Source organism: Muscardinus avellanarius (genome assembly GCF_963383645.1).
Source record: "Muscardinus avellanarius genome assembly, chromosome: 7".
Lineage (NCBI taxonomy): Eukaryota > Metazoa > Chordata > Mammalia > Rodentia > Gliridae > Muscardinus > Muscardinus avellanarius.
In genome coordinates, this window is record NC_137793.1 from 66510701 (window position 1) to 66532769 (window position 22069).

At 41.2% G+C, this 22069-nt stretch overlaps 1 protein-coding gene across 1 annotated transcript in view; it reads right to left on the minus strand.

The window, feature by feature from the left end:
• The window catches only part of FBXO28 (F-box protein 28), a gene marked incomplete at both ends in the record, with an annotated part of 32954 nt that extends 18488 nt beyond the window's left edge, over positions 1-14466 (minus strand). The window contains 2 exons of the mRNA XM_080698429.1: positions 3918-4027; positions 14200-14466. Of these exons, the coding sequence (XP_080554555.1) occupies positions 3918-4027; positions 14200-14466 (377 nt within the window). The remainder of the gene's footprint in view (positions 1-3917; positions 4028-14199) is intronic.
• Positions 14467-22069: the final 7603 nt, after the last annotated feature.

A 22069-nucleotide genomic window follows, 5' to 3' on the forward strand; every position in this document is an offset into this window, starting at 1 on the left:
TATTGTGTTTAGCTTCTTAGCACAGTTCTTGTGGTTGATTCATACCTGTATGTATTTTTTCATGCTAAATAATATTCAATTGTATGGACATATCAATACTCTATTCATTGGCTTGTTTCCATTTTTTAGCTACTATGAATAATGCTGCTAAAATTACTTTTATGTAAGTTTTTGGGGCATTTTTTCCATTCTATAGATTGATCCAGGACCCCACACATGCTAGACAAACACTACCCTAGGTCCTGTGGTGTTTTTGTGTTAACTCCTGCTTTAAGTTCTCTTGAGTATATATTTAGAAGTGAAACTACTGGGTCATATGGTAGATTTGTTTAACTTTTGTGTGCATGTGATACTAGAGATTGAATTTAGGATATTCTACCTCTAAGCTAACTCCCATGTCTATTTTAATTCTTCCTTCCCTCCCTCTCTTTGTACCTTCCTCCCTCTCCCTCTTTTTCCCTTTTTCAGTACTGGGAGGCTGAACCCAGGGGCACTCTACCTTTGAGCTACACTCCTAGCCCTATTCTGTTTTTTATTTTGAAACAGGGTCTCACTAAAGTGTGGAAGGCCTTACTAAATGGCTGAGGCTGGCTGTGAACCTGTGATCTTCCTGTTACAGTCTCCCAAATACTGGGATTACAAGCATGTACCACCACGCCTGGCTAGTTTTTAAATTTTGAAACAAAATCTCACAAAGTTGCTGAGGTTGACCTCTATCTAACTTGTGATCTTCCTGCCTCAGTCTCCCAAATCCTGGGATTACAGGCATGCGTGTCACTGTGCTCTGCAGTTTAACTTTTTAGAAAAGTCAAACTGTTTGAAAGCGGCTGCACCATTTTGTATTTCAACAGCAATATATTCTGGCTCCAATTTGTCTACATTCTACCCAACATTTTCTGTCTCTCTCATTTTGATACCCTAGGAGATATAAAGTGTTTTCTCATTATGGGTTTGATTCATATTTTCCTTATGACAAATGATGTTGAGCATTTTTCATATTTACTGGACATTAGTATATATTATTTTTGTGTGCGTGGTACTGGGGATTAAACCCAGGGACATTCTACCTAGAGGGCATACATTTTTTTATTTTTAAATTTATTTTTAAAATTTATTTTTGGTGGTACTGGGGATGGAACCCTTCTACCTCCGGACTACATTCCCAGACCTATTTTATATTTTTATTTGGAAACAGGGTCTCTTAAACCAGTGCAGCTAGCTTTGAACCTGTGCGATCCTCCTGTCTCCGCCTCTCAAGTGTGGGGATTACAAGTGTGTGTCACCACGCCCGGCTAAATTTTTTTATTTTGAAACAGAGTTTTAGCAAGTTGCGTAGGGTCTCTAAATTGCCATGGCTATCCTTGAAACTGAGATCCTCCTGTCTCAGCCTCCCAAGAACTAGGATTATAGTCATGTGTATATGCGAGTGCCACCAAGCACAACAATATGACTTCTTTGGAGAAATGTCTATTCAAATCCTTTGCCCACATCCAAGCTATATCCCCAGCCTTATTTATTTATTTATTTATTTATTTATTTATTTATTTATTTACTGTGGTACTAGGGATGGAACCCTTCTACCTCCGGGCTATACTCCCAGACCCATTTTATATTTTTTATTTAAAAACAGGGTCTCTTGCCAGGCGTGGTGGCGCACGCTTGTAATCCCTGTGCTTGGGAGGCAGAGACAGGAGGATCACGCTGGTTTGGAGCCAGCCTTGCTGGCTTAAGAGACCCTGTTTCCACATAAAAAAGTTAAAAAATAGGTCTGAGAGTGTAGCCCGTGGGAGTGTATCCCAGAGGTAGAAGGGCTTCCAGGAACCCCGTACCACACACACACACACACAAAAAAAAAAAAAAAAAAAAAAAAAACACAACAGGGTCTCTTAAGCCTGTGAGGCTGGCTTTGAACCTGCCCTCCTGTCTCCACCTCCCAAGCGCAAGGATTACAAGTGTGCGCCACCACGCCTGGCTTGTTTTTCATTTTGATACAGGGCCTCACTAAGTTGCTGAGGCTGTGCTCGAACCTGCGATCCTCCTTTCTCAGGAGTACTCCTAAATACTGGGATTACAGGCATGTACCACATGATTGGCTTTTTTTTTTTTTTAACAGTATTTAGGATCAAACCCAAGACTTGGTACATCCTAGATAAACGCTCTACCACCATGCTACATCTTTTTAAAATTTTGAAACACAGTTTAAAGCATTTAGCTGGCCTCTAAATTACAATCACCCCGCCTCAGCATTTCAAATTGCTGGGATTATAGGCTGTACTATCATGTCTAGCTTCTCAAGTATATTTATTATTAATATTTCATTCTTTTAGTGTTATTGTATGTTGAATTGTCTTTTTTTTTTTTTTGGTGGTACTGGGGGTGGAACCCAGAGGCTTTCTACCTCCAGGATATACTCCCAGACCTATTTTATGTTTTATTTGGAAACAGGGTCTCACTAAGTTGCTGAGAGCCTCACTAAGTAGCTGAGGCTGGCTTCGAACCTGTGTGATCCTCCTGTCTCAGCCTCTCAGCCTCCCAAGTGTAGGGATTACAAGCATGCGCCACCACGCCCGGCTGAATTGTCTTCTGAATTGTCTTTTTAACTTCTTTTTTTTTTTTTGGTGATACTGAGATTGAACCCTTCTACCTCCGGGCTACAGTCCCAGACCCATTTTATATTTTATTTGGAAACAGCATCTTTTTTTTTTTTTTTGAAACAGGGTCTCTTAAGCCAGTGCGGCTGGCTTCGAACCTGCGCGATCCTCCTGTCTCAGCCTCACAAGCGCGGGGATTACAAGTGTGCGCCACCACGCCCAGCTGAAAAAGCATCTTGTAAGCCAGCAATGCTGGCTTTGAATCTGCGCCATCCTCCTGTCTCTGCCTCCCAAGCACCGGAATTACAAGCGCGCGCCACCACGCCTGGCATTTAACTTCATTTTCAATGGTTCACTGCCGGTGTAAAGAAACACAACTGGTTTTTGTATATTAATCTTACATCCCATATCTTGCTAAACCTCTAATTGTTGTTTGTAACCTCTAATGTTACATTTGTATAATACTTGTATACAAGAGCAAGTCATCCTTGAACACAGTTTTACTTTACATTTTTCACATGTGAATGCCTTTTATTTTCTTGCCTACTACCCTGACAATAATATTTTAACAAATGTTGAACAAAAATGGTGAGAGCGAACAGATGACAGTAGAAATCACTTACTGTGATCTGGAAGGCAGATACACCCACCACCACCACCACCATTATTTTGCAGTACTGTGGATGGAACCCAGGGGGCATTCTACCTCTGAGCTACACCTCCAGCCCTATTTTTTATTCTTTATTTTGAAACAGAGTTGCAATGAGTTGCAAAGAAAGAGCCTCCCTAAATAGTAGCTGAGGCCGTCTGTGAACCGCAATCCTCCTGTTTCAGCCTCCTAAACGCTGGGATTACAAGCGTGTGCCACTATGCCTGGTGTACTCACTATTATACAACCAATACTGCTTTGTACTGTGATCTATGTATACTCTGATACAAACCAAACAAACGAATAAACACAAACTGGCTATCATGAAAGCTGAGATTAAAAAAACAAACAACTGGCTGGGCATGGTGGCACATGCTTGTAATCCCTGTGCTTGGGAGGCTGAGACGGGAGAATCGCACTGGTTTGAAGCCAGCCTCAGCTACCAGTGAGACCCTGTTTCCAAATAAAGTATAAAATAGGTCTGGAAGTATAGCCCAGAGGTAGAAAGTCCCTGGGTTCCACCCCCAGTACCACCAACACACACACACAAAAAAAGGATGTTATGGTACATGCTTGTAATTCAGGAGAATGGCCACAACAAAAAAGGCTATCCTTAAAGTAAACAAATAAACAATACCCCCAACTGGAAATTAATATTATTGTTAGCCATATCATACCTTGGAAGTTGTGCTTTAACTTGTTTCTGACATAGATTATGGTACCTCTCCACTTTTAGAAATCCCTGATTCAACATTCTCTGGCAGACCAAATCCATTCTTTTACAAACCTATGGAGAGACAGAATAGTAACAAAAAGTCAATAACCAAGTTATTGACAGGAAATTAACTTAGACTGCCGATGGTTGAAAGTTCTGTGACTATTGATCGTTCCCGTTTGCTGTCTGAGTCTCTGATCAGTGTTAGTTAAACCATGTAACTCCTATGGTATCTCAGTATGTATGGGCAAAGAAGCAATGATCTACTAGCTGAATAGTCTCAGAGTGCTAAAGATCAGTAATGTATTTCAAAAAATTTAATAGCTGAAACAAGAAAAATCCCTGTTAGCCCAAAATACGCAAACTGATTCTCACAAAAATTATATATCCATAACCAGGATGAGTATTCTTATTTCTTCTAGTGATCTAATTATGGAAAGTTTGTGATGGTCAAACCCTTCAGACCAAATACTGTCATAACCTCCAAAATATGTGTAGCACAAAGGCAGCTACTTTGAGTCATTAAGGAATATGGTCTTTCTATAAAATAAAAAAGATCAGAAGTCAGAACAGCCATCTAGAATCCAATCTATATTCATTCTTAAGTCAGCTACCACTGGGGCACCTGAGACAGTTATCTGTAAACAGTAGACAGTTTCTTACAGAGACATCATTAGCACTGAATATACTAAATCACTTGAAAGTGGTGCTTATGTAGTACAAATGGGATTATAAGAACTGTTTTAATGTTAAAACTATTTAATACTTTAAATCATCCAATGGAAACATAGCTATTAAATGAAAAAACTGAAGCACCCTTTAACACAGTCTTGTAGAAAAACATTTCTATTTTTTGAAACAGGGTCTTTCTCTCTAGGTTGCTGAAACTGTTCTTGAATCTGCAATCCTTCTGCCTCAGCCTCCCAAGTACTAGGATTATAGCCATGTACCAGCACTCTGTGAAAAACATTTGTCTCATAAGACTCTAAAAGGTTAAGTTCTGAGATGAACTAATATTTTAGCAGTGATATATTTACAGAGAAATATATAAGGTCAATTACTGTCATAACAATTTTTTTTTTTTTTTGGTGGCACTGGGGTTCCTGGAAGCCCTTCTACCTCCGGGCTACACTCCCAGACCTATTTTTACATTTTTTTATTTGGAAACAGGGTCTCCTAAGCCAGCGCACGTGGCTGGCTTCGAGCCTGCGCGATCCTCCTGTCTTTGCATCCCAAGCGCGGGGATTACAAGCGTGCGCCACCATGCCCAGCAGTCAGAACAATTTTCAAGGTACAGCTGAAATTATTTTATTATGTAAGTTTTCACTGAGTCTCACTAGTGCTAAAGATTTATGTACCTTTTATCAGTCACTGAGAACACAAGTGAATGAGTGCTGTTCTGAGTATGTAACACTGGCCAATGAAAACATGAATAGCCACATACAGTCAACTAAGGAAGACCTCAGATGACAAAAGCCCTGCGTCAGGCTTTGAAGGAAGAGAGGGCAAGGGCTGCTGAGTTTGGATGACGGTGTAGAAACAGGCACCAAGTCTGGAGTGAGCCGACCATCAGGGGCATTTTAACTCTGAGCTACACCCCTAGTCTATTTTTTTATCCCCCTTTTTTTTGGCGGTCCTGGGGATGGCACCCAGGGGCATTGTACTTCCAAGCTACACCTCCAGCCCTATTTTTTAGTCTTTTATTTTTGAAACAGGGTCTCACTGAGTTGCAAAGGGCCTCGCTAAGTGGCTGAGGCTGTCCGTGAACGGAGATCCTCCAGTCTCCACCTCCCTTATTCTTTATTTTGAAACAGGGTCTCACTAAGTTGCAAAGGGCCTAAGTAGTAGCTGAGGCTATCCGTGAACCCCGATCCTCCTGTCTCAGCTTTCCAAATGCTGGGATTATAAGTGTGCACCACCACACCTGGCTCTGACTATTGTTTTTATTATCTGCACTACTGTTCTCATTAATATATTAAGTTGAGTATTGATCGTAATATGAAGGAGACTTCGTATACTATATAATAAATGGCTATATGGTCTGTTATATATGAACTTCATATCACCTTATCAAGTTTTATTCTAAGAATTAAGTCACTCATTTTCTTCAAATTGTCTTGTAATACGTCATAGACATTCTGGTGAAGCTAAAAACTTACACAAATTTTTTAGCACTATTACAGTTTATACAGAAAACACCTTTATTTTACAATTACATTTTCTATTATTTACTCAGAGCAATGAAATATGTTAAGATCTTCCTTTATTCAACAGATACAAAACAACTGTATCACAGATTATCTAAGGCCTTAATGATTCAAAATTAAAGAGTTATGTTCTCAACCCCATGGAGCTTAAGCTTAGTGGGAAAGTGGGTTCTTCCAAAAATATTTCCAATATGATAAATGCAGTAACGATGCAAAGGGAGCTTAGGAATTCTGAGAAAAGTTCAGATAAGAATCACGTAAGTCTTTGCTAAGGTATCAACACTTGAGGTGTATGTTGAAGGTGCAGGTGTTTCCTAGGAGAAGGAAAACAGCAGTGTACATGCTCTGAGAGATTTGAAATATTTGGGAAACTAAACAACTTGATATTTGTTTTACTCAATAAGTACAAGATACTAGAAGCAGGAGGCTGGGAGAAACCTCTATAGCAAATGTTATCTTTTGCTGGTGGTCCCCAAAATTATGAAATTGGATTTATATCCAATGAACATCCTTTTAAAAGAGTAGGTTTTTCAACACTGTAAGAATCTATACCATTTGGATTTTATCAGGGTGTCAGCATTCTGTCACTGTAACAAACACTGCAATAATCACCTTATGGAGGCTTACTTTGGCTCACAGTTTTTTTCTTTTTTTAGTGGTACTGGGGATTGAACACAGGGACATTCCACCTCTGTCCCATACCCCCAGCCCTATGTTTACTTTTTGAAATAGTCTCACTAATAGCCGAGGCTGGCCACAGACCTGCGATCTTCCTGTCTCAGCCTCCAAGTACTGGGATAACAGGCATGTGCCACCAGACCCAGCTGGCTCACAGCTTAGAAGGGCCCAATCCGTGAACTCCCCACCAGGGGGGAGTTAGCAGATCATGACACCTCCCATCATGTAGCAGAGGAAAATTATTCACTTCATTGTGGGAAGTTTAAAGAATAGAGAGAGGGACAGAGAAACAGACACTGGGGTCCAACAATCCCCTTAGAGGACACTACCCCAGTGACCAAAGACCTCTCACCTCATCCCATCCCTTAAAAAGTTCCCACAACCACTAGGCATAGTGGCACATGCTTATGATTCCAGGAATGTCAATACTTGGGAGGCTGAGACAGGAGGATAACAGGCTTGAGGAGGACCTCGGTAACATATTCAGACTCTCAATATGGTGAGACCCTGTTTCAAAACAAAAAACGGAAAAAGCTGAGGGTGGAGCTCAGAGGTAGAATCTAGAATGCTCTTGGATTCAATCCTCAGTACCACACACACAAAAAGTTCCCTCAGCCTTTCAATAGCACCAAGCTGGAAGCTAAATCTTGTATACCTGAAGCTCTGAGGGACTTCCCAGATCCATACTTCAGCACAGGATATGCAGATGTACTGGTCTCTTTTATGAAATGATAATGCTAAGTGATGAAGCTGTTATTTTAATGTTCCTACTTACTCCTCCACCAAAGGTTGTCAATGTGAAGCTTCTCAAGAACAGTTTCCTGTATTTGACTGGTTTCTTTTCCTTTCTTTCTTTCTTTCTTTCTTTCTTTCTTTCTTTCTTTCTTTTTTTTTTTTTTTTTTGAGTACTGGGGATTGAACCCAGGGCATTCTACCTCTGAGCCATACCCCAGCCCTAATTTATTCTTTACTCTGAAACAAGGTCTCACTAAGTTGTGGAGGCCTCACTAAGCAGCTGAGGCTGGCTGTGAACCTGTGATCCTCCTATCTCAGCCTCTCGAGTACTGGGATTACAAGTGTGCGCCATCACGCCCAGCTTCTATGACTGGTGTCTGAAATAAAAAAGTTGAAGGGTAGAAGGAAGACTAACCAATAATCCAGAACATTTAACGCTTTCAAATTTAGGCTCATCTCAAACCTTCCACACCACCCTTCTCAATTTCTTCATCGTACCAGGAAATGGCCTTCCTTCTTTACCTTGAGGAAGTGTCCCTTGATTAACCCAACCCTTTCCTATTTACTATCTTTGCATGTCATTAGGTGCTCTGCACATGTGTTCAAGGAAGGCTTCTACTTCATCTCCATGCTGGCACCGTGGACAAGGTTGCTGAGCCTAGAATTAGCAGAAAGAATGAATCGTCTCCAACAGATTATAACTAAACTGTACTTAAGTACCTATAATAAGATAAACAGCCCAAGGGAAAGACGAGGTAGGGGAGCGAGAAGCCTAACCAAGATGCTGCATGGCGTAATGCAGTCTCTGTAAAAGAGCAGCGTAGAGCGGTGCGGTCTGAGGACTTCTGGAGTCCCCAAGAACCTTTCAGGAGGTCTGCAGGGTGAAACTATTCTCATAATGCTAAGAAGTTATTTGACCTTTTCACTTATTCTTTCACAAGTATCTAGTGTAGCTTTCTAAAAGCAATACGACAACATGATGACATTTCTGTTCTGGCAGCTAATAGAATGTGTGTTGTATATTCTTGTGTTTTCTAGAACTTTCCCTTAGTTCCTATGGTCTTCAGTCACTTTTAAGAAAAGCATTCTGAGACAAAAAAAACAGAGCTCCTGGTATATAGTAAACAATATGAGACACAGTATGCCTACTCCAGAACAAAAGTATGTCCAGGCATGGTGGTCCACACCTGTAATTCCAGTACTTGAGGAGGCTGAGAAAGGAGGATCACAGGTTGGAGGCCAGCCTCAACAATTTAGCCAGGCCCTTAGCAACTTAATGAGACCATTTTTAAAAATAAAATAAGCAAATTAAATAAGGCTAGGGGTATAGTTCAGAGGTAAAATGCTTCTGGGTTCAATACCCTTTACTACCCAGATCCATTCCCACACTTCTTTTCCTTTAAAAGAAGTTACTTTTTGTTTTTCTACACATTTCCTACCAACTAGCTTTCAACTACCACTGAAAAATTTTTTAACGTATCTGAAGACAAGATGTAAAAAGAACTATACACAGGTAGCTGACTTAACAGCTTAGTGTGTTCCAGAGAAATATGTTGGGAGAAAGCACGTTTTTATATATTTTGTTGCTGGCTGGAAATTTCCATTTCAGATAATAAGCAAGAATTCTCAATCTAACCTAATCTCAAATTAGGTTAGGTTCAAATCTGAACCACCAATGATTCCATTAAACGTATAGGGCTCTACTTGAATCATGGGAAATATCTTTGATAGTATCTTTCTCTAAAGCACCTTTAAAAACCTACTGTATGAATTTTTCAGCAGATAAGAAAACTGTACCTATGGGCCAGACTTACAGGAACAAAGTTAGCTTTGAGCTACTCTAAGGCTAGGACCTCACTTTTTGTGAGGGGGGTATAGGAGATTGAACATAGGGGTGCTCTATTTCCGATCTACACCCCCAGACCTATTTTATTTTGAAACAAGGGCTCACGAAGTGGTTGGGGTTGCCCTTGAACCTGTGACCCTCCTGTCTCGGCCTCTCAAGTAACAGGATGCAGGTGGCAACCCCGAGCCTGGCTCAGCGCCTCACTTCTCAACCTTTGGCACTGGGTTCAAAGTACCTTACTCAACTGTTAAGGGAAACAGTAACACAGCAATGCTGCATCAGCACGAATTTGTCTATTTACTGGAATAACAACTCAAAGTACATGTTTTGTCATTTCAAAAGCTGTGTTCATACAAATAATTTAAAAGACATTGGAGAAGTTAAATACTAAACCTATTTCTGTACAACTAGGACTTGCAGGCCTTAGGTACATTTTTCCTCTTTCTTTTTTTCTTTCTTTTCTCTCTTTCTTTCTTTCTTTCTTTTTTTTTTTTTTTTTTTTTTTTTTGAGGTACTGGGGATGGAACCCAGGGGCATTCTACCTTCAAGCTACACCCCCAGCCCTATTTTTCAGCACTAGGTCCTATTTTGGAACAGGACCTCACTGAGTTGCAAAGGGCCTCACTAAGTAGCTAAGGCTGTCTGCGAACGACCATCCTCCTGTCTCAGCCTTCCGGATGCTGGGATTACATGCATGTGCCACCCTGCCCAGCTTAGGTACATTTTTGAAACAATATTTAATGGGAAAATAAGATCAAATTTAATAAGGCAGACAAGTTCCTTGGAAATCACTGGACTAAAGAGTCAAATTTAATTATTCATGGTAACAAGAAGCAAAGACTTATCAACTAACCTGCACAAACAATTGAAAAAGGTTATTCTCTCAATTTCAACTTAAAATAAATCTTTTAAGGAAAATACAGAATAAGTACCATGGTTCTCTAAGTTAGGTGCTAACCACAGCTATAATTGATGTCCTCAAATATAAGGTAAGTACACTGGGAAAACAAACAAACAAAAGCAAAATACCCAAACAATGCATTAAGTAGCTCATCAGCCACAGAACAGCTTACATTTAGCTGTATAAAATTTTATTCTCTTTCTAGTCTTAATTCTATTTTAAAAAAATGAAAGGAACTCTGTAATACAAACCCTGGACACCAACATATATACTTAAATCCAGTTTTTTGGGCAAACACTTCTTTAGGTATAAATAGCCACTTAAATTGAAAAGATAGATACAAAAACAACCAGGCATTGTCTTTTCACTGTTAAATTTCATCCGATCATAATTAAATGAATACTGACACCTAGTGGCAAGAAAAAATATCTTTTGATAATGCTCCTGAGAGGTACCTTCTGAAATCAAACTAATAAATCTAAAACCAAAGACATTTCTACACCCAGGCGTGGTGGTGCATGCTGGTAATCTTAGTGTTTGGGAGGATGAGACAGGAGGTTTGTGGACAGCCTCAGCTACTTAGTGAGGCCCTTTGAAACTCCAGAGACCCTTTTTCAAAATAAAGAATAAAAATAGGGCTGGGGGTATAGCTTGGAGAAAGAATGCTCCTGGGTTCCACCCCCAGTACCACAAAACAAAACAAAAAAATACAAACATTTCTAAATTCCCACAAATGATTAGCCACTTAATCTACTTAAGAATGATCTATTATTAGCCTGAAGTAAAGAAAGGTAAGAGCACTCCATTACAAAACAAAACCTTATTTGCAGATATAAAACTGGCTGCCAAATCTTTACCTGGGGGTGAGGATGGGAATAGATACCAAAGGAACTCCTTAAGAAAAACCTGTTTGAAACTATCCATTTTTTTTTAAAGGACAAAAGAAATAACCATTTAAAAATTATTCCTGCAATGGCCAGGCGTGGTGGCGCCAACTTGTAATCCCAGCACTGGAGAGGATGAGACAGGAGGATTGCACAGGTTGGAAGCCAGCCTCAGCTACTTAGTGAGGCTCTCAGAAACTCAGTGAGACTCTGTTTCCAAATAAAATAGAAAATAGGTCTGGGAGCGTACACTAGAGGTAGAAAGCCACTGGGTTCCATCCCCAGCACCACAAAAAATTATTCCTACAAGCCTGGAATGGTGGCACAAGTTTGTAATCCCAGTACTTGGGAAGCTGAGACAGGAGGGTCATAGACTAGAGGACAGCCTCATTAAGTAGTGAGATTCTCATCAACCCACGGAGATCCTGTTTCAAAATAAAAATAATAAAATAGGGCTGGGGACATAGCCTGGAGGTAGAATGCTACTGGGTTAAATCCCCAGTATCACAAACACACAACATATATATGTACATGCAGCTGAATATCTCACTTGAAAGAGTTGCCATTTATTATTAAACTGTGGAAATGTATTTTAATGCTAGTCTCCTAGATATCCTATTTACGTCCTTCAAGAATGTTCTCCGTGGTGGACATGGTGGAACAGGTCTGTAATTCCAGTACTTGGAGGCTGAGACAGGAGGATCACAGGTTCCAAAGCCAGCCTTGGCAATTTAGTGAGGCTCTTGGGCAACCTAGCAAGACCCTGCTTCCAAATAAATAATACAACAGGGCTGGGGGGTTCAGTGCAGAGGTAGAATGCCCCTGGGTTCAACCCCAGAACCCCACTCCCCCAAATGTTCTCTTTTTATACAGAGCATGGTGGTGCAAGTCTGTAGTCCCTGTACTTCACAGGCTGGGATAAGAGGATGGCTCATTTGAGGCCAGCTTCAGCAATTTAGTGAGATCTTGTTTCAAAATAAATAAGGCTGTGGGTGTAGCTCACCCCTGGGTTCAATCTCCAGTATCAAAAAAAAAAAAAAAAAAATCCCCAGTAGCCCCCTAAAAAGAACTTTTTTGGGAGGTGTGGTACTGGGAATTGAATCCAGGGGCATTCTATCTCCGAGCTACACTCCCAGCTGCATCTTATTTTTATTTTATTTATTTATTTATTTATTTAGTTAGTTTTGTGGTACTAGGGATGGAACCCAGGGGCATTCTACCTCTGAGCTACATCCTCAGCCCTATTTTTTATTCTTTATTTTGAAACAGGGTCTCACTGAGTTGCAAAGGGCCTAAGTAGCTGAGGCTGTCCGGGAACCATAATCCTCCTGTCTCAGCCCCCCAAGTGCTGGGATTACAAACATATGCTTCTTATTTTTTAATTTTGAAACAAGGTGTCATTAAATTTCTGAGCGTCTCACTAGGTTGCTGAGGCTGGCCTTGAATATGGGGTTTTCTTCTCAGTCTTCCAAGTACTGGACTACAGATTTGTGCCACCACACCTGACCTAAGAATGTTCTGATTTTAAAAAAGTAAAATTACTAAGAAACAAGCAAATATGACCCATAGTTTTCCTCAATGCTTAAAACACAATTGTGTGCATTAACAGCTATTGTCTGGCTATGTTACAACGTATTACAAAGTATTATACATCCACTGTCTGGCTGAGTGGCTTAACTCAATCCAATGTTATACCCAATTTCTAGACACCATGTACATATGCTGTGAATTTTTATCAAACCCCATTCTTTAAAAATTTTTGAAGAAATATTTTAGATTTTACATGAAATTGTATGATGAATTATTATGAAAATGAGGGACAATCAATTTTGGAATATGTATTTTCCGTTAAAGAAATTTTCCATATTGTAGACTGGTGTGGTTGAACTGCTATGTTAACTAGAAAAAAAAATTGGCCATCAGTCTTAATTAATATTTATAAGCTCTGTGTTAAAAATAGTTTCTTCTAAAATGCAATTATAACCAATTTTAGATTGGAGGCATAAGCCTAAAATATGGCATATTGATTAATAAGAAATGCTATACACAGCACATTCACACATATGTCTTTGTCCTCTTTACAACAATCCCGAGGAGATTCAGCTTCTACACAGAACAGGCTTCCAATCACTTCAAAATGTCCACATCCTTCAATTTCCTGACCATTTACAAATTCATTGAAAGGAAGCAAAATATCTGACTGAACTAAGACATGCGTCAAGTCTTCAGTCAAACCTCTGGGGTGAAGTAAAATTCCAATGGCAAATTTATTATTTTTAAGATATCTTAGGCTCAACAACTGTGATCTTAAGATATAAATAACCCTCTCCTAAAGCTGTCGGGTGGGCATAAATGCAGTAGATCAAAAATGAACTGCGAGAGAAAGAAGCCCCGTCAAGGGGCAAGTTGCTTCACTACGGATAGGAAGCGTCCCGGAGAGGCAAGGCCAAAGTGGTCCTTTCCTAGGGCTCTACTTTAGTGGCTAACTATGGCGTTGAGGTTAAAGCCACCGAAACACGTTCCAATTTTTCGGGACCTCTACCCGGGTTTGGGGGAATCGACGAACCCTAGTTCAACTCCAACTAGGAAGCTTGGGTGGTTGGGGAACAATACGCTATTCTTGCGAGACAAACCAAGCCTGGCTGCAATCATCTGCCTACTTCTGAGTTTTCTCCCCCAATCCAGGCCGGGGACAGGAAACAAACCCCCTTCGGGCTCCACGCGCGGCCAGGCAGAGGATGGACAGCCCGACTCCGCGCTCGCCGGCCGGCCCGCTCCCACGCTGGGGGCAAAGGAGACCCCCAGGGCGAAGTCCCCTCGGGAAGTCAACCCAGCCCGGCAGCGAGGGCGCAACCGGGAACCGACCCCACTCCCGTGACAGACGGCCGGGGGCAGAGGCTCGCGCCCGGGGACCCTCCCGGGGAACGCGCTCGCCTCGCCGCCCCGCCCCGGACCTCAGCCCGGAGGAGAGGGCGGGGGCCGCGGGGCCTCACCAGGCGGAGCTGGCTAATTTCGTCGTAGGACATAAAGCTGAGGATGTTCTCGATGGCTACGATGGGCAGCGCCACTAGCGTGTTGTTTGGGGGCAGCTGGTCCGAAGCCAGCGCCGGCACTGGGGGCGCCTGGGACCCCGACTGCGGGGGCTGGGCCGGGGGTGTGGGGAGCTGTCGCTGAGCAGAGCCGGTGGCCGAAGAGGAGCCGCCGTCGCCGTGAACGCCGCCTCCTTCCTCAGCCATCCGCTCCTCCGCCGCTGCCGCCATCTTGGGAGTTTGGTTCCTTCCTCCACTGTAAGGGGAAAAGAGGTACTTCCGGTGCGTCACTTCCTTCTTCTGAGGCCGCGGGGCGGGGCTCCCGGGGAGGGGCGGGGCCTCGGGTGACGCCCGCGGGTTGCGGTGGACTGTAAACTTCCAGAGACTTGGTTGTGGCAGGCTCTTAGATCTATGATCCGAAACTCTTGAGGGCAAGGGAACCCTGTCTACCAAAGTGGACTTCAAATTCAGTGTAGGTGGAACGATGTGGTTAAAATGTCACCATTCTCCAAGAATTATAGTAATCATTGACATAGGCAAACAGAAAGATAGAATACTGACCAAAAACTACCACACAGATGAACCTTAAAATAGGTGAGTCAGACACGAAAGACCATATGATTCCATTCATATGAATGGAATATTTATATAAATATGTAAATAGGCAAATTTACAAGGACTCAAGGAAGATTAGTGGTTGCCAAAGGCTGGGTTGGGGGAGCGTGGAAGGTGATTAGTGAGTACAGTTTCTTTTGGGGGTTATGAAAATGGAATTAGGTAGCAATGATGGCTGCACAGCTTCATGAATATGCTAAAAACACTGCATTGTATGACTCAAAATAATGAACTTTATTATGTATGGATTATACTTGAACAACAGAAATTATTTAGGCTACAATAATCAAAAGATGCTAAAACTAGAAGAAATATGTGGTAAGGAACATAATATTATGGTCTCAAAATAACTCCTCACACATATTATTAATTATAAAGATTGAAAAAAGTTTAAAATAGAGAAATTTTTGTTTGCTTTTGGGTTGGTTTTGTGGTACTGGGGATTGAACCCAGGGCCATTCTACTTCTGAGCTACACCTCTTACCTTTTTTTCTTTTTTGAAACAGGGTCATGCTAGGTTGCTGAGAGTCTGGCTAAATTGCTGAGGCTGTCCTCAAACCTGCTGACTTATCCTTCTGTATTAGCTCCCCAAGTACTGGGATTACAGGTGTGTGCCACTACACCTGGTTTATACACTTGTAATCCCAGTACTTTGGAGGCTGAGACAGGAGGATCGCAGATTCGTGGTCAGCCTCAGCTACTGAGTGAAGCTTTCCACAACTTAATGAGAACTTGTTTCAAAATAAAGAAAAAATAGGTCTGAGGGTGTACCTCAGAGGTAGACTGCCCCTGGGTTCCATTCCCAGTACTGAAAAGAGAGGGGGGGGAGAGGAGAGGGAGAGGGAGAGGGAGAGGGAGAGGGAGAGGGAGAGAGAGAGAGAGAGAAGTTTGATGAACACCATCATCATGACTACAAGTCGTGGAAGGAACTGACATTATGTACTTCTTAACATGATACCCTGAAAAGGACAGAACACAATGTAGTGGTAGTAGTATACAACAATGCACAATTTGTATTTGAGGTAGGCAAATCTAGAGTACTACTCTATACTCTTGAAAAATACTGGTGTCATGAAAGATGACGACTAGGGAACTGTGCCAGATTAACATAGATTTAAAGACATAACAAATCCACGGGTGATCTTGGTTTGTATCCTGATTTGGGGGGAAAATAACTAGAAAGAAAATTATGTCACTTGGCAAAATGTTCATTGCTACAGCATCTCATGCAGATCTTGAGAAAGCTCGATCAGGGAATCCACAACGGCGTAGATCCCCCATGAAGAATGTCTAGCATTCCTTTCTTTCTTAAAATTATTTTAGGATTATTTGGATTAATATGTATAATTGAAATTTTATGTATAAACATTATAACTAAAACTGATGGACAGCGGCTTGTGAGAAACTCAGACAGCAAAGATTTTTTTCCCAAGGATAAAGATATTGGGCCAAATAATAAGTTCAAACTGACCTTAGTTAGAGCCACTGTATAATATTGAGTTTGAGTCAGCTTTGTGAAGTGAGACAAAACATATTATGATGATTTAAATGTCTGGCACCCTTGCCTTAAACTCTATAGAAAATAATAACTTTTTCCCGTCCTTGGCAATCCTGCTTGCTTGGCTATGCCCTTGTTTTTCTGCCAAAAAATAAACTATAAAAATAACAAATCCTGAATAAAATGAAGAAGGTTGAATCTATTTCGTGTGGTCATTCTTCTTTCATTATCGGCCTCGGTTTCCCCCTCATCAACACATGAACCCCGACTCTGCTAGGGCTGGACCCCGGCAGTTCATATGAACTTCAGATAATGTTGTGCTTATATCAAATTTTCTGATTTGGGTCAGGTGTAGTGGTACCCTCCTGTAATCTCTGTAATCTCAGCTTCTCAGGAGGCTGAGGCATGAGGATCACGTGTTCAAGGCCAGCCTGGGCAATTTAGCAAGAGCCTGTCTCAAAATAAAACAATCAAAATTAAAAGTGGTGTATATAATTTAGTGATGGAGCACTCCTGGGTTCAATCTCCAGTACCCCCCCCACACCCCCCCCACACACATCTGATTTGGATAATTGAATTGTGGTCTTGTAAGAGAATGCTTGTTCTTAGGAAAGACACTTTGGAATATTTAGGAATAAAGGATAATGATGTCTCTAGTCCCTCTCAAATGGTTCAAATAGAGAAGGAGATTAATAAGTAAAACAAATATGACAAAATGTTAACAATGGGCAAATTTGGATACAGAAAAAATGAGAGTCCCTTGTAGTATTTCATTGTTACTTCAGAATAAAAGGTTTTTAAAAGTTGCTTAATATTTCCATAACTTTGTTTCCTCATTAATATCCTATGACAAAGATGAAGGTGCATAAATCACTAAAACTTGAAATTTTCTGTTCCTTGATTCTGGGTCTTACTCTTAATGTTTCCAGTATGTTCTTTCTTCTGCAGCTCTGTTTTAGAATCTAACTGTTGCACAGTAGGAAACTGCAGAAAAAGTTAAACATCACTTAGGGTTAAGGGAAAGCAAATATAGGGTAAAGGAAGAGAAGAAATTAATTACAGGTATTGGTGGTGGCGAGCTTGTCTGAATTGGCATCCTTTCTCCATTCACTGGACATGTAAACAATGAGTCATTTTACCTGTCATTGTCACAAAACCTTTGAACTTATTTCTTTGATTCTCCTACCTTGTGACTTGTATTAGTTCATTTTCCATTGCTATAACAAAATTATCAAGGCTAGGCAATGTATAAAGAAGGGGTTTATTTAGCTCACAGATTTGGAGGCTAAAGGTTCAAGATAGGGCTATCTCAGTGTTGTAGCCTCTAGTGATGTCCCTGTGGCTGGGTGATATCATGATGGGTGGAATTATGGTGGAACTACTTAGAAGAGGAAAGTATCATATGGTGAGACAGGAAACCAAAGAGCAAAGAGGGCTCAGCCTTACTTTTTTTTTTTTAAATAGCCCACTCTCCTGGGAATTAAACAAGGTCTCATGAAAACTATGTAATCCCTTCCAAGGGTAGTGCCCCCAGGGACTTACTGCCTTCCAGGAGGCTGTTTCTTAAAGGTTTCCACCACCTCCCAACATCACTCTAGGGAGCATCACGCTTCCAATACATTAAACCTTAGTGGATACACTCAAACTATACCCAAACCATAGCAGAGCTGTTTAGCATTGAACATATGCTTTATGCCTGTTTCTGAGACATTTGCATATTTGTAATGTGTTAGTTTTATCTCTACTAATAGACTGTAATTTCACTTTTCTACTTTGAGTATTGTTATTCCTTCAAAGAACCTATTACAATTTAGCTTAAATTGAGTTCATTTTCTTTCTTGTTTTATGAAAGTTAGATGCTTTGATAGGGTAGGTTGAAATAGAATTTCTATAAATGGAAATCATGCTTTAAACATATTACTGGAACTCTCACTTAAAGGAAGCCCATAGAATCTATTTAAAAGTGAATCATCATTTTCATCAGTTTTTAATTTAATTCATCTATTTTGTAAATCCAGTCATTACAGGCCATTGTTTGCTTGAAGTGGCCCTGTGAAAGCATTTCTATTCCCTTATAACTCTCTGTGTATGGCCAACTACTTAACATCCAGATATGCTGATCTAAGCAACAGGGTACAACTTTGGGAACAATTTAAAGCAGATCCTGCAAGTTAGTTTTCTTAAATTGTTCTCTGTTTATATACTGAACTTCTACCCTTATATTTCTTACATTTTTTTTTGGCAGTACTGGGGTTCCTGGAAGCCTTTCTACCTCCGGGCTACACTCCCAGATCTATTTTTTATTTTTTATTTGGAAACAGGGTTTCTTAAGCCAGCGTGGCTGGCTCCGAACCAGCGCGATCCTCCTGTCTCCTCCTCCCAAGCGCGGGGATTACAAGCGTGCGCCACAATGCCCGGCTTTTCTTACATATTTTTATAAAGAGAATTTTAAAGCAAATGGTGGCCTTGTTTCAATCACTAAAATCAATTTTAGATATGCTTCCCAACACAAATATTTGCAATTAAAAAAATATTTGGGCCGGGCGTGGTGGTGCATGCTTGTAATCCCAGCATTTGGGAAGCTGAGATATATCTGGGTTCGTGGATAGCCTCCACTATTTAGTGAAGCCCTTTGCAACTCAGTGAGACTCTGTTTCAAAATAAAGAATAAAAAGTAAGGCTGGAGGTGTAGCTTGGAGGTGGAATGCCCCTGGGTTTCATCCCCAGTACCGCCAAAAAATAAATATATAAAATAAAACAAATATTTGAATTTTCAGGAGAAGTTCTGAGTTCTAAATGTAGTTTTATGCAAGCAAACTCTCACAGGACCCTTGGAAGACAGTGGTTTTCTTTTCTTTTTTCTTTTTTTCTTTTTTTTTTTTTTTTGGTAGTACTGGGGTTCCTGGAAGCCCTTCTACCTCTGGGCTACACTCCCAGACCTATTTTTACATTTTTTTATTTGGAAACAGGGTCTCCTAAGCCAGCGCGCGCGGCTGGCTTCGAACCTGCGCGATCCTCCTGTCTCTGCCTCCCAAGCGCGGGGATTACAAACATGTGCCACCACGCCTGGTGACAGTGGTTTCAAGCATGGGATTAACAGGTAGTTGTGTGTATGTATGTGTGTGTTTGTGTGTGTGTTGCTAGCGATTAAACTCAGGGATGTTCTACCTCAGAGATAGATCCCCAGTTTTATTTTATTTTTTATTTTGAAACATGCCTCACTAAGTTGTCGAGGGCCTTCCTAAGTTGCTGAGGCTGCCTCGAACTTGTGATCCTCCTGTCTCAAACTCCCAAGTACTGGAATTACAGGTATGTACCACCATACCTACCTGGACACATATTTCTAAAGATCTATGTGTTTCTAGCTTCATATTGATAAAAGAAAATATTTCTTTCTTTCTTGGAGGCTAGAAAGCAAAGAGGGACAGGAAGGTGCAAAGGTCTCAACATACTCTTCAGAAGTATTCCCCCAGTGACCTAACTTCTCCCCACTAAGCTCCACCTCCCAAAGATTCTACCACCCAACAGGCTGGTAACCAAGCCTTTAACACAAGGCCTTTGGGGGATATTAAAGATCCAAACTACTGCGGGATCCTCGTAGTCCTTTCTTAACTAAAAGGCAAAAGAGGGTATGAGGATATTTCAAATTCAAGGAATAATACATGCAGTGTAAACAATGTAAACATCCCTAAGACTTGCATGCCAAGATGTTCACTTTAATTTTGCAAACAGTGATGATTATATTTGTTTTTAATTATTTTAAATGCTTGTGCTAATGATCAACTTAATGCCTTTGAGCTCTGTTACAGTTAGATATAAAATATCCCTTAAAGAGCTCATTTTTTAATACTCAGGGTTGATATAGTTGATCTCGAGGGTTGTAATCCTAGCAGTGGACGGTAGTAGATTTATCTGGGTGGCCTGGGCCAGTAGGGTGTGGTTGGAGGGGGTGCAGCCTTGGGGATTATACATGGTTCCCCCTGCTCTCTCTTGCTTCTGGCCTCCATGATGTGAAGAGCACAGCCTATGTGCTCTCTCTCTCCACCTCCCACCAACATGCCCTAATATATGTGGTCCCCAGCCTTACATGGACTGAACCTAAAACCAGGTCTTTAGATTATGGTTGTGAGAATACTGACTGGAACAAGCTCTAAATTTACCCTTTTTGTTTGTTTTGTGAAAATACATTTGGGCCCCTTAAATATTTTCCCTTTATTAGCTGACATACTGAGCTGTGTCAGTAGAGGGTTTTAGAGGGACACTGCAAGAGAGAAAGGACTTGCTTCCTAGTTGCAAAGTGCTTGAATGGCAATCTCCCACAGCACATGAGCTCTTGAGTGGCTTCTCAACACCAGCTCATGTACTGATGGCAATCAGCAGCAGCCGCTGTCAGTAGTTTCCCTGGCATTTCATCTCCTCTTTGTTGATTTTGTAGTGAAGTTCCTCTGGTGAGGACACCCCCCCCCCCCAAACAACTTTCCTTGGCATCCTGGAGGACAGTTTTCCAGAAAATCCAGAAAGCAGGTTTTCAGCACGTTCTTCCAACACAATACCACAGTGACTTCTCTGCCATCTAGTGGACCAGGATGCACCCTCCAAAAATATCTGAGTCTCAGTCCTGGGAGCCTCTTCTTTGGGCACTGTATGCCAGCTAAAAGCAGATGGCTGCTCCTTATATTTGCTTTTCTATATTCTTTAGAGTTCTCTTTACTTCTTAATAGCCCATTCCTTATTGCTCTACTCCTTTGCTATTCTTTTTTTTTTTGTGTGTGTGTGGGGGGGGGTCTGGAGATGGAACCCAGGGGCATTCGACCTCCAAGCTACACCCCCTGCCCTATTTTTTATTCTTTATTTTGAAACTGGTTCTCACTGAGTTGCATATGGCCTCACTAAGTAGCTGAGGCTGTCCACGAACTGTGATCCCCCGGTCTCAGCCTCCTGAATGCTGGGATTACAAGTAAGTGCCACCACACCAGGCTCCTTTTCTATTCTTAATATACCTTACTATTAAGTTTTCTATTTTCAAATTACTATATGATTTCTCTTTCTTAATTGGACTGCTAAGAGTGGTAAAAATCTTTTTTAAACAAACATACAAAATCTTAAGAACCCTACTGTATAAAATAGATAAAAGCCGGGCGTGGTGGCGCACGCTTGTAATCCCCACACTTGGGAGGCAGAGACAGGAGGATCGCACAGGTTCGAAGCCAGCCGCGCGCGCTGGCTTAGGACACCCTGTTTCCAAATAAAAATGTAAAAATAGGTCTGGGAGTGTAGCCCGGAGGTAGAAGGGCTTCCAGGAACCCCAGTACCACCAAATATATATATATATAAATAAAAAAATAAAATAGATAAAAGCAGATGTCTTCCAGGTGGAAGGCCCAAGACTTAACTCATTCCTTCTTTCTTTTACTCCCTGAGGCCACTTTTCAAAACCCCAGGGCTCTATAAAGCTGCAAATGACATGGAGCCATTTAGTGGAATATCTTGATCGATTCTGTGTTTTGAAAATCATTTTAGCAGCTGGGCATGGTGGCGCACGCTTTTAATCCCCGCGCTTGGGAGGCTGAGACAGGAGGATCACGCAGGTTCAAACCTAGCCTTGACTGGTTTAAGAAACTCTGTTTCCAAATAAAATATAAAATAGGTCTGGGAGTGTAGCCTGGAGGTAGAAGGCCTCTGGGTTCTATCCCCAGTACCACCAAAAAAAAAAAAAATCAT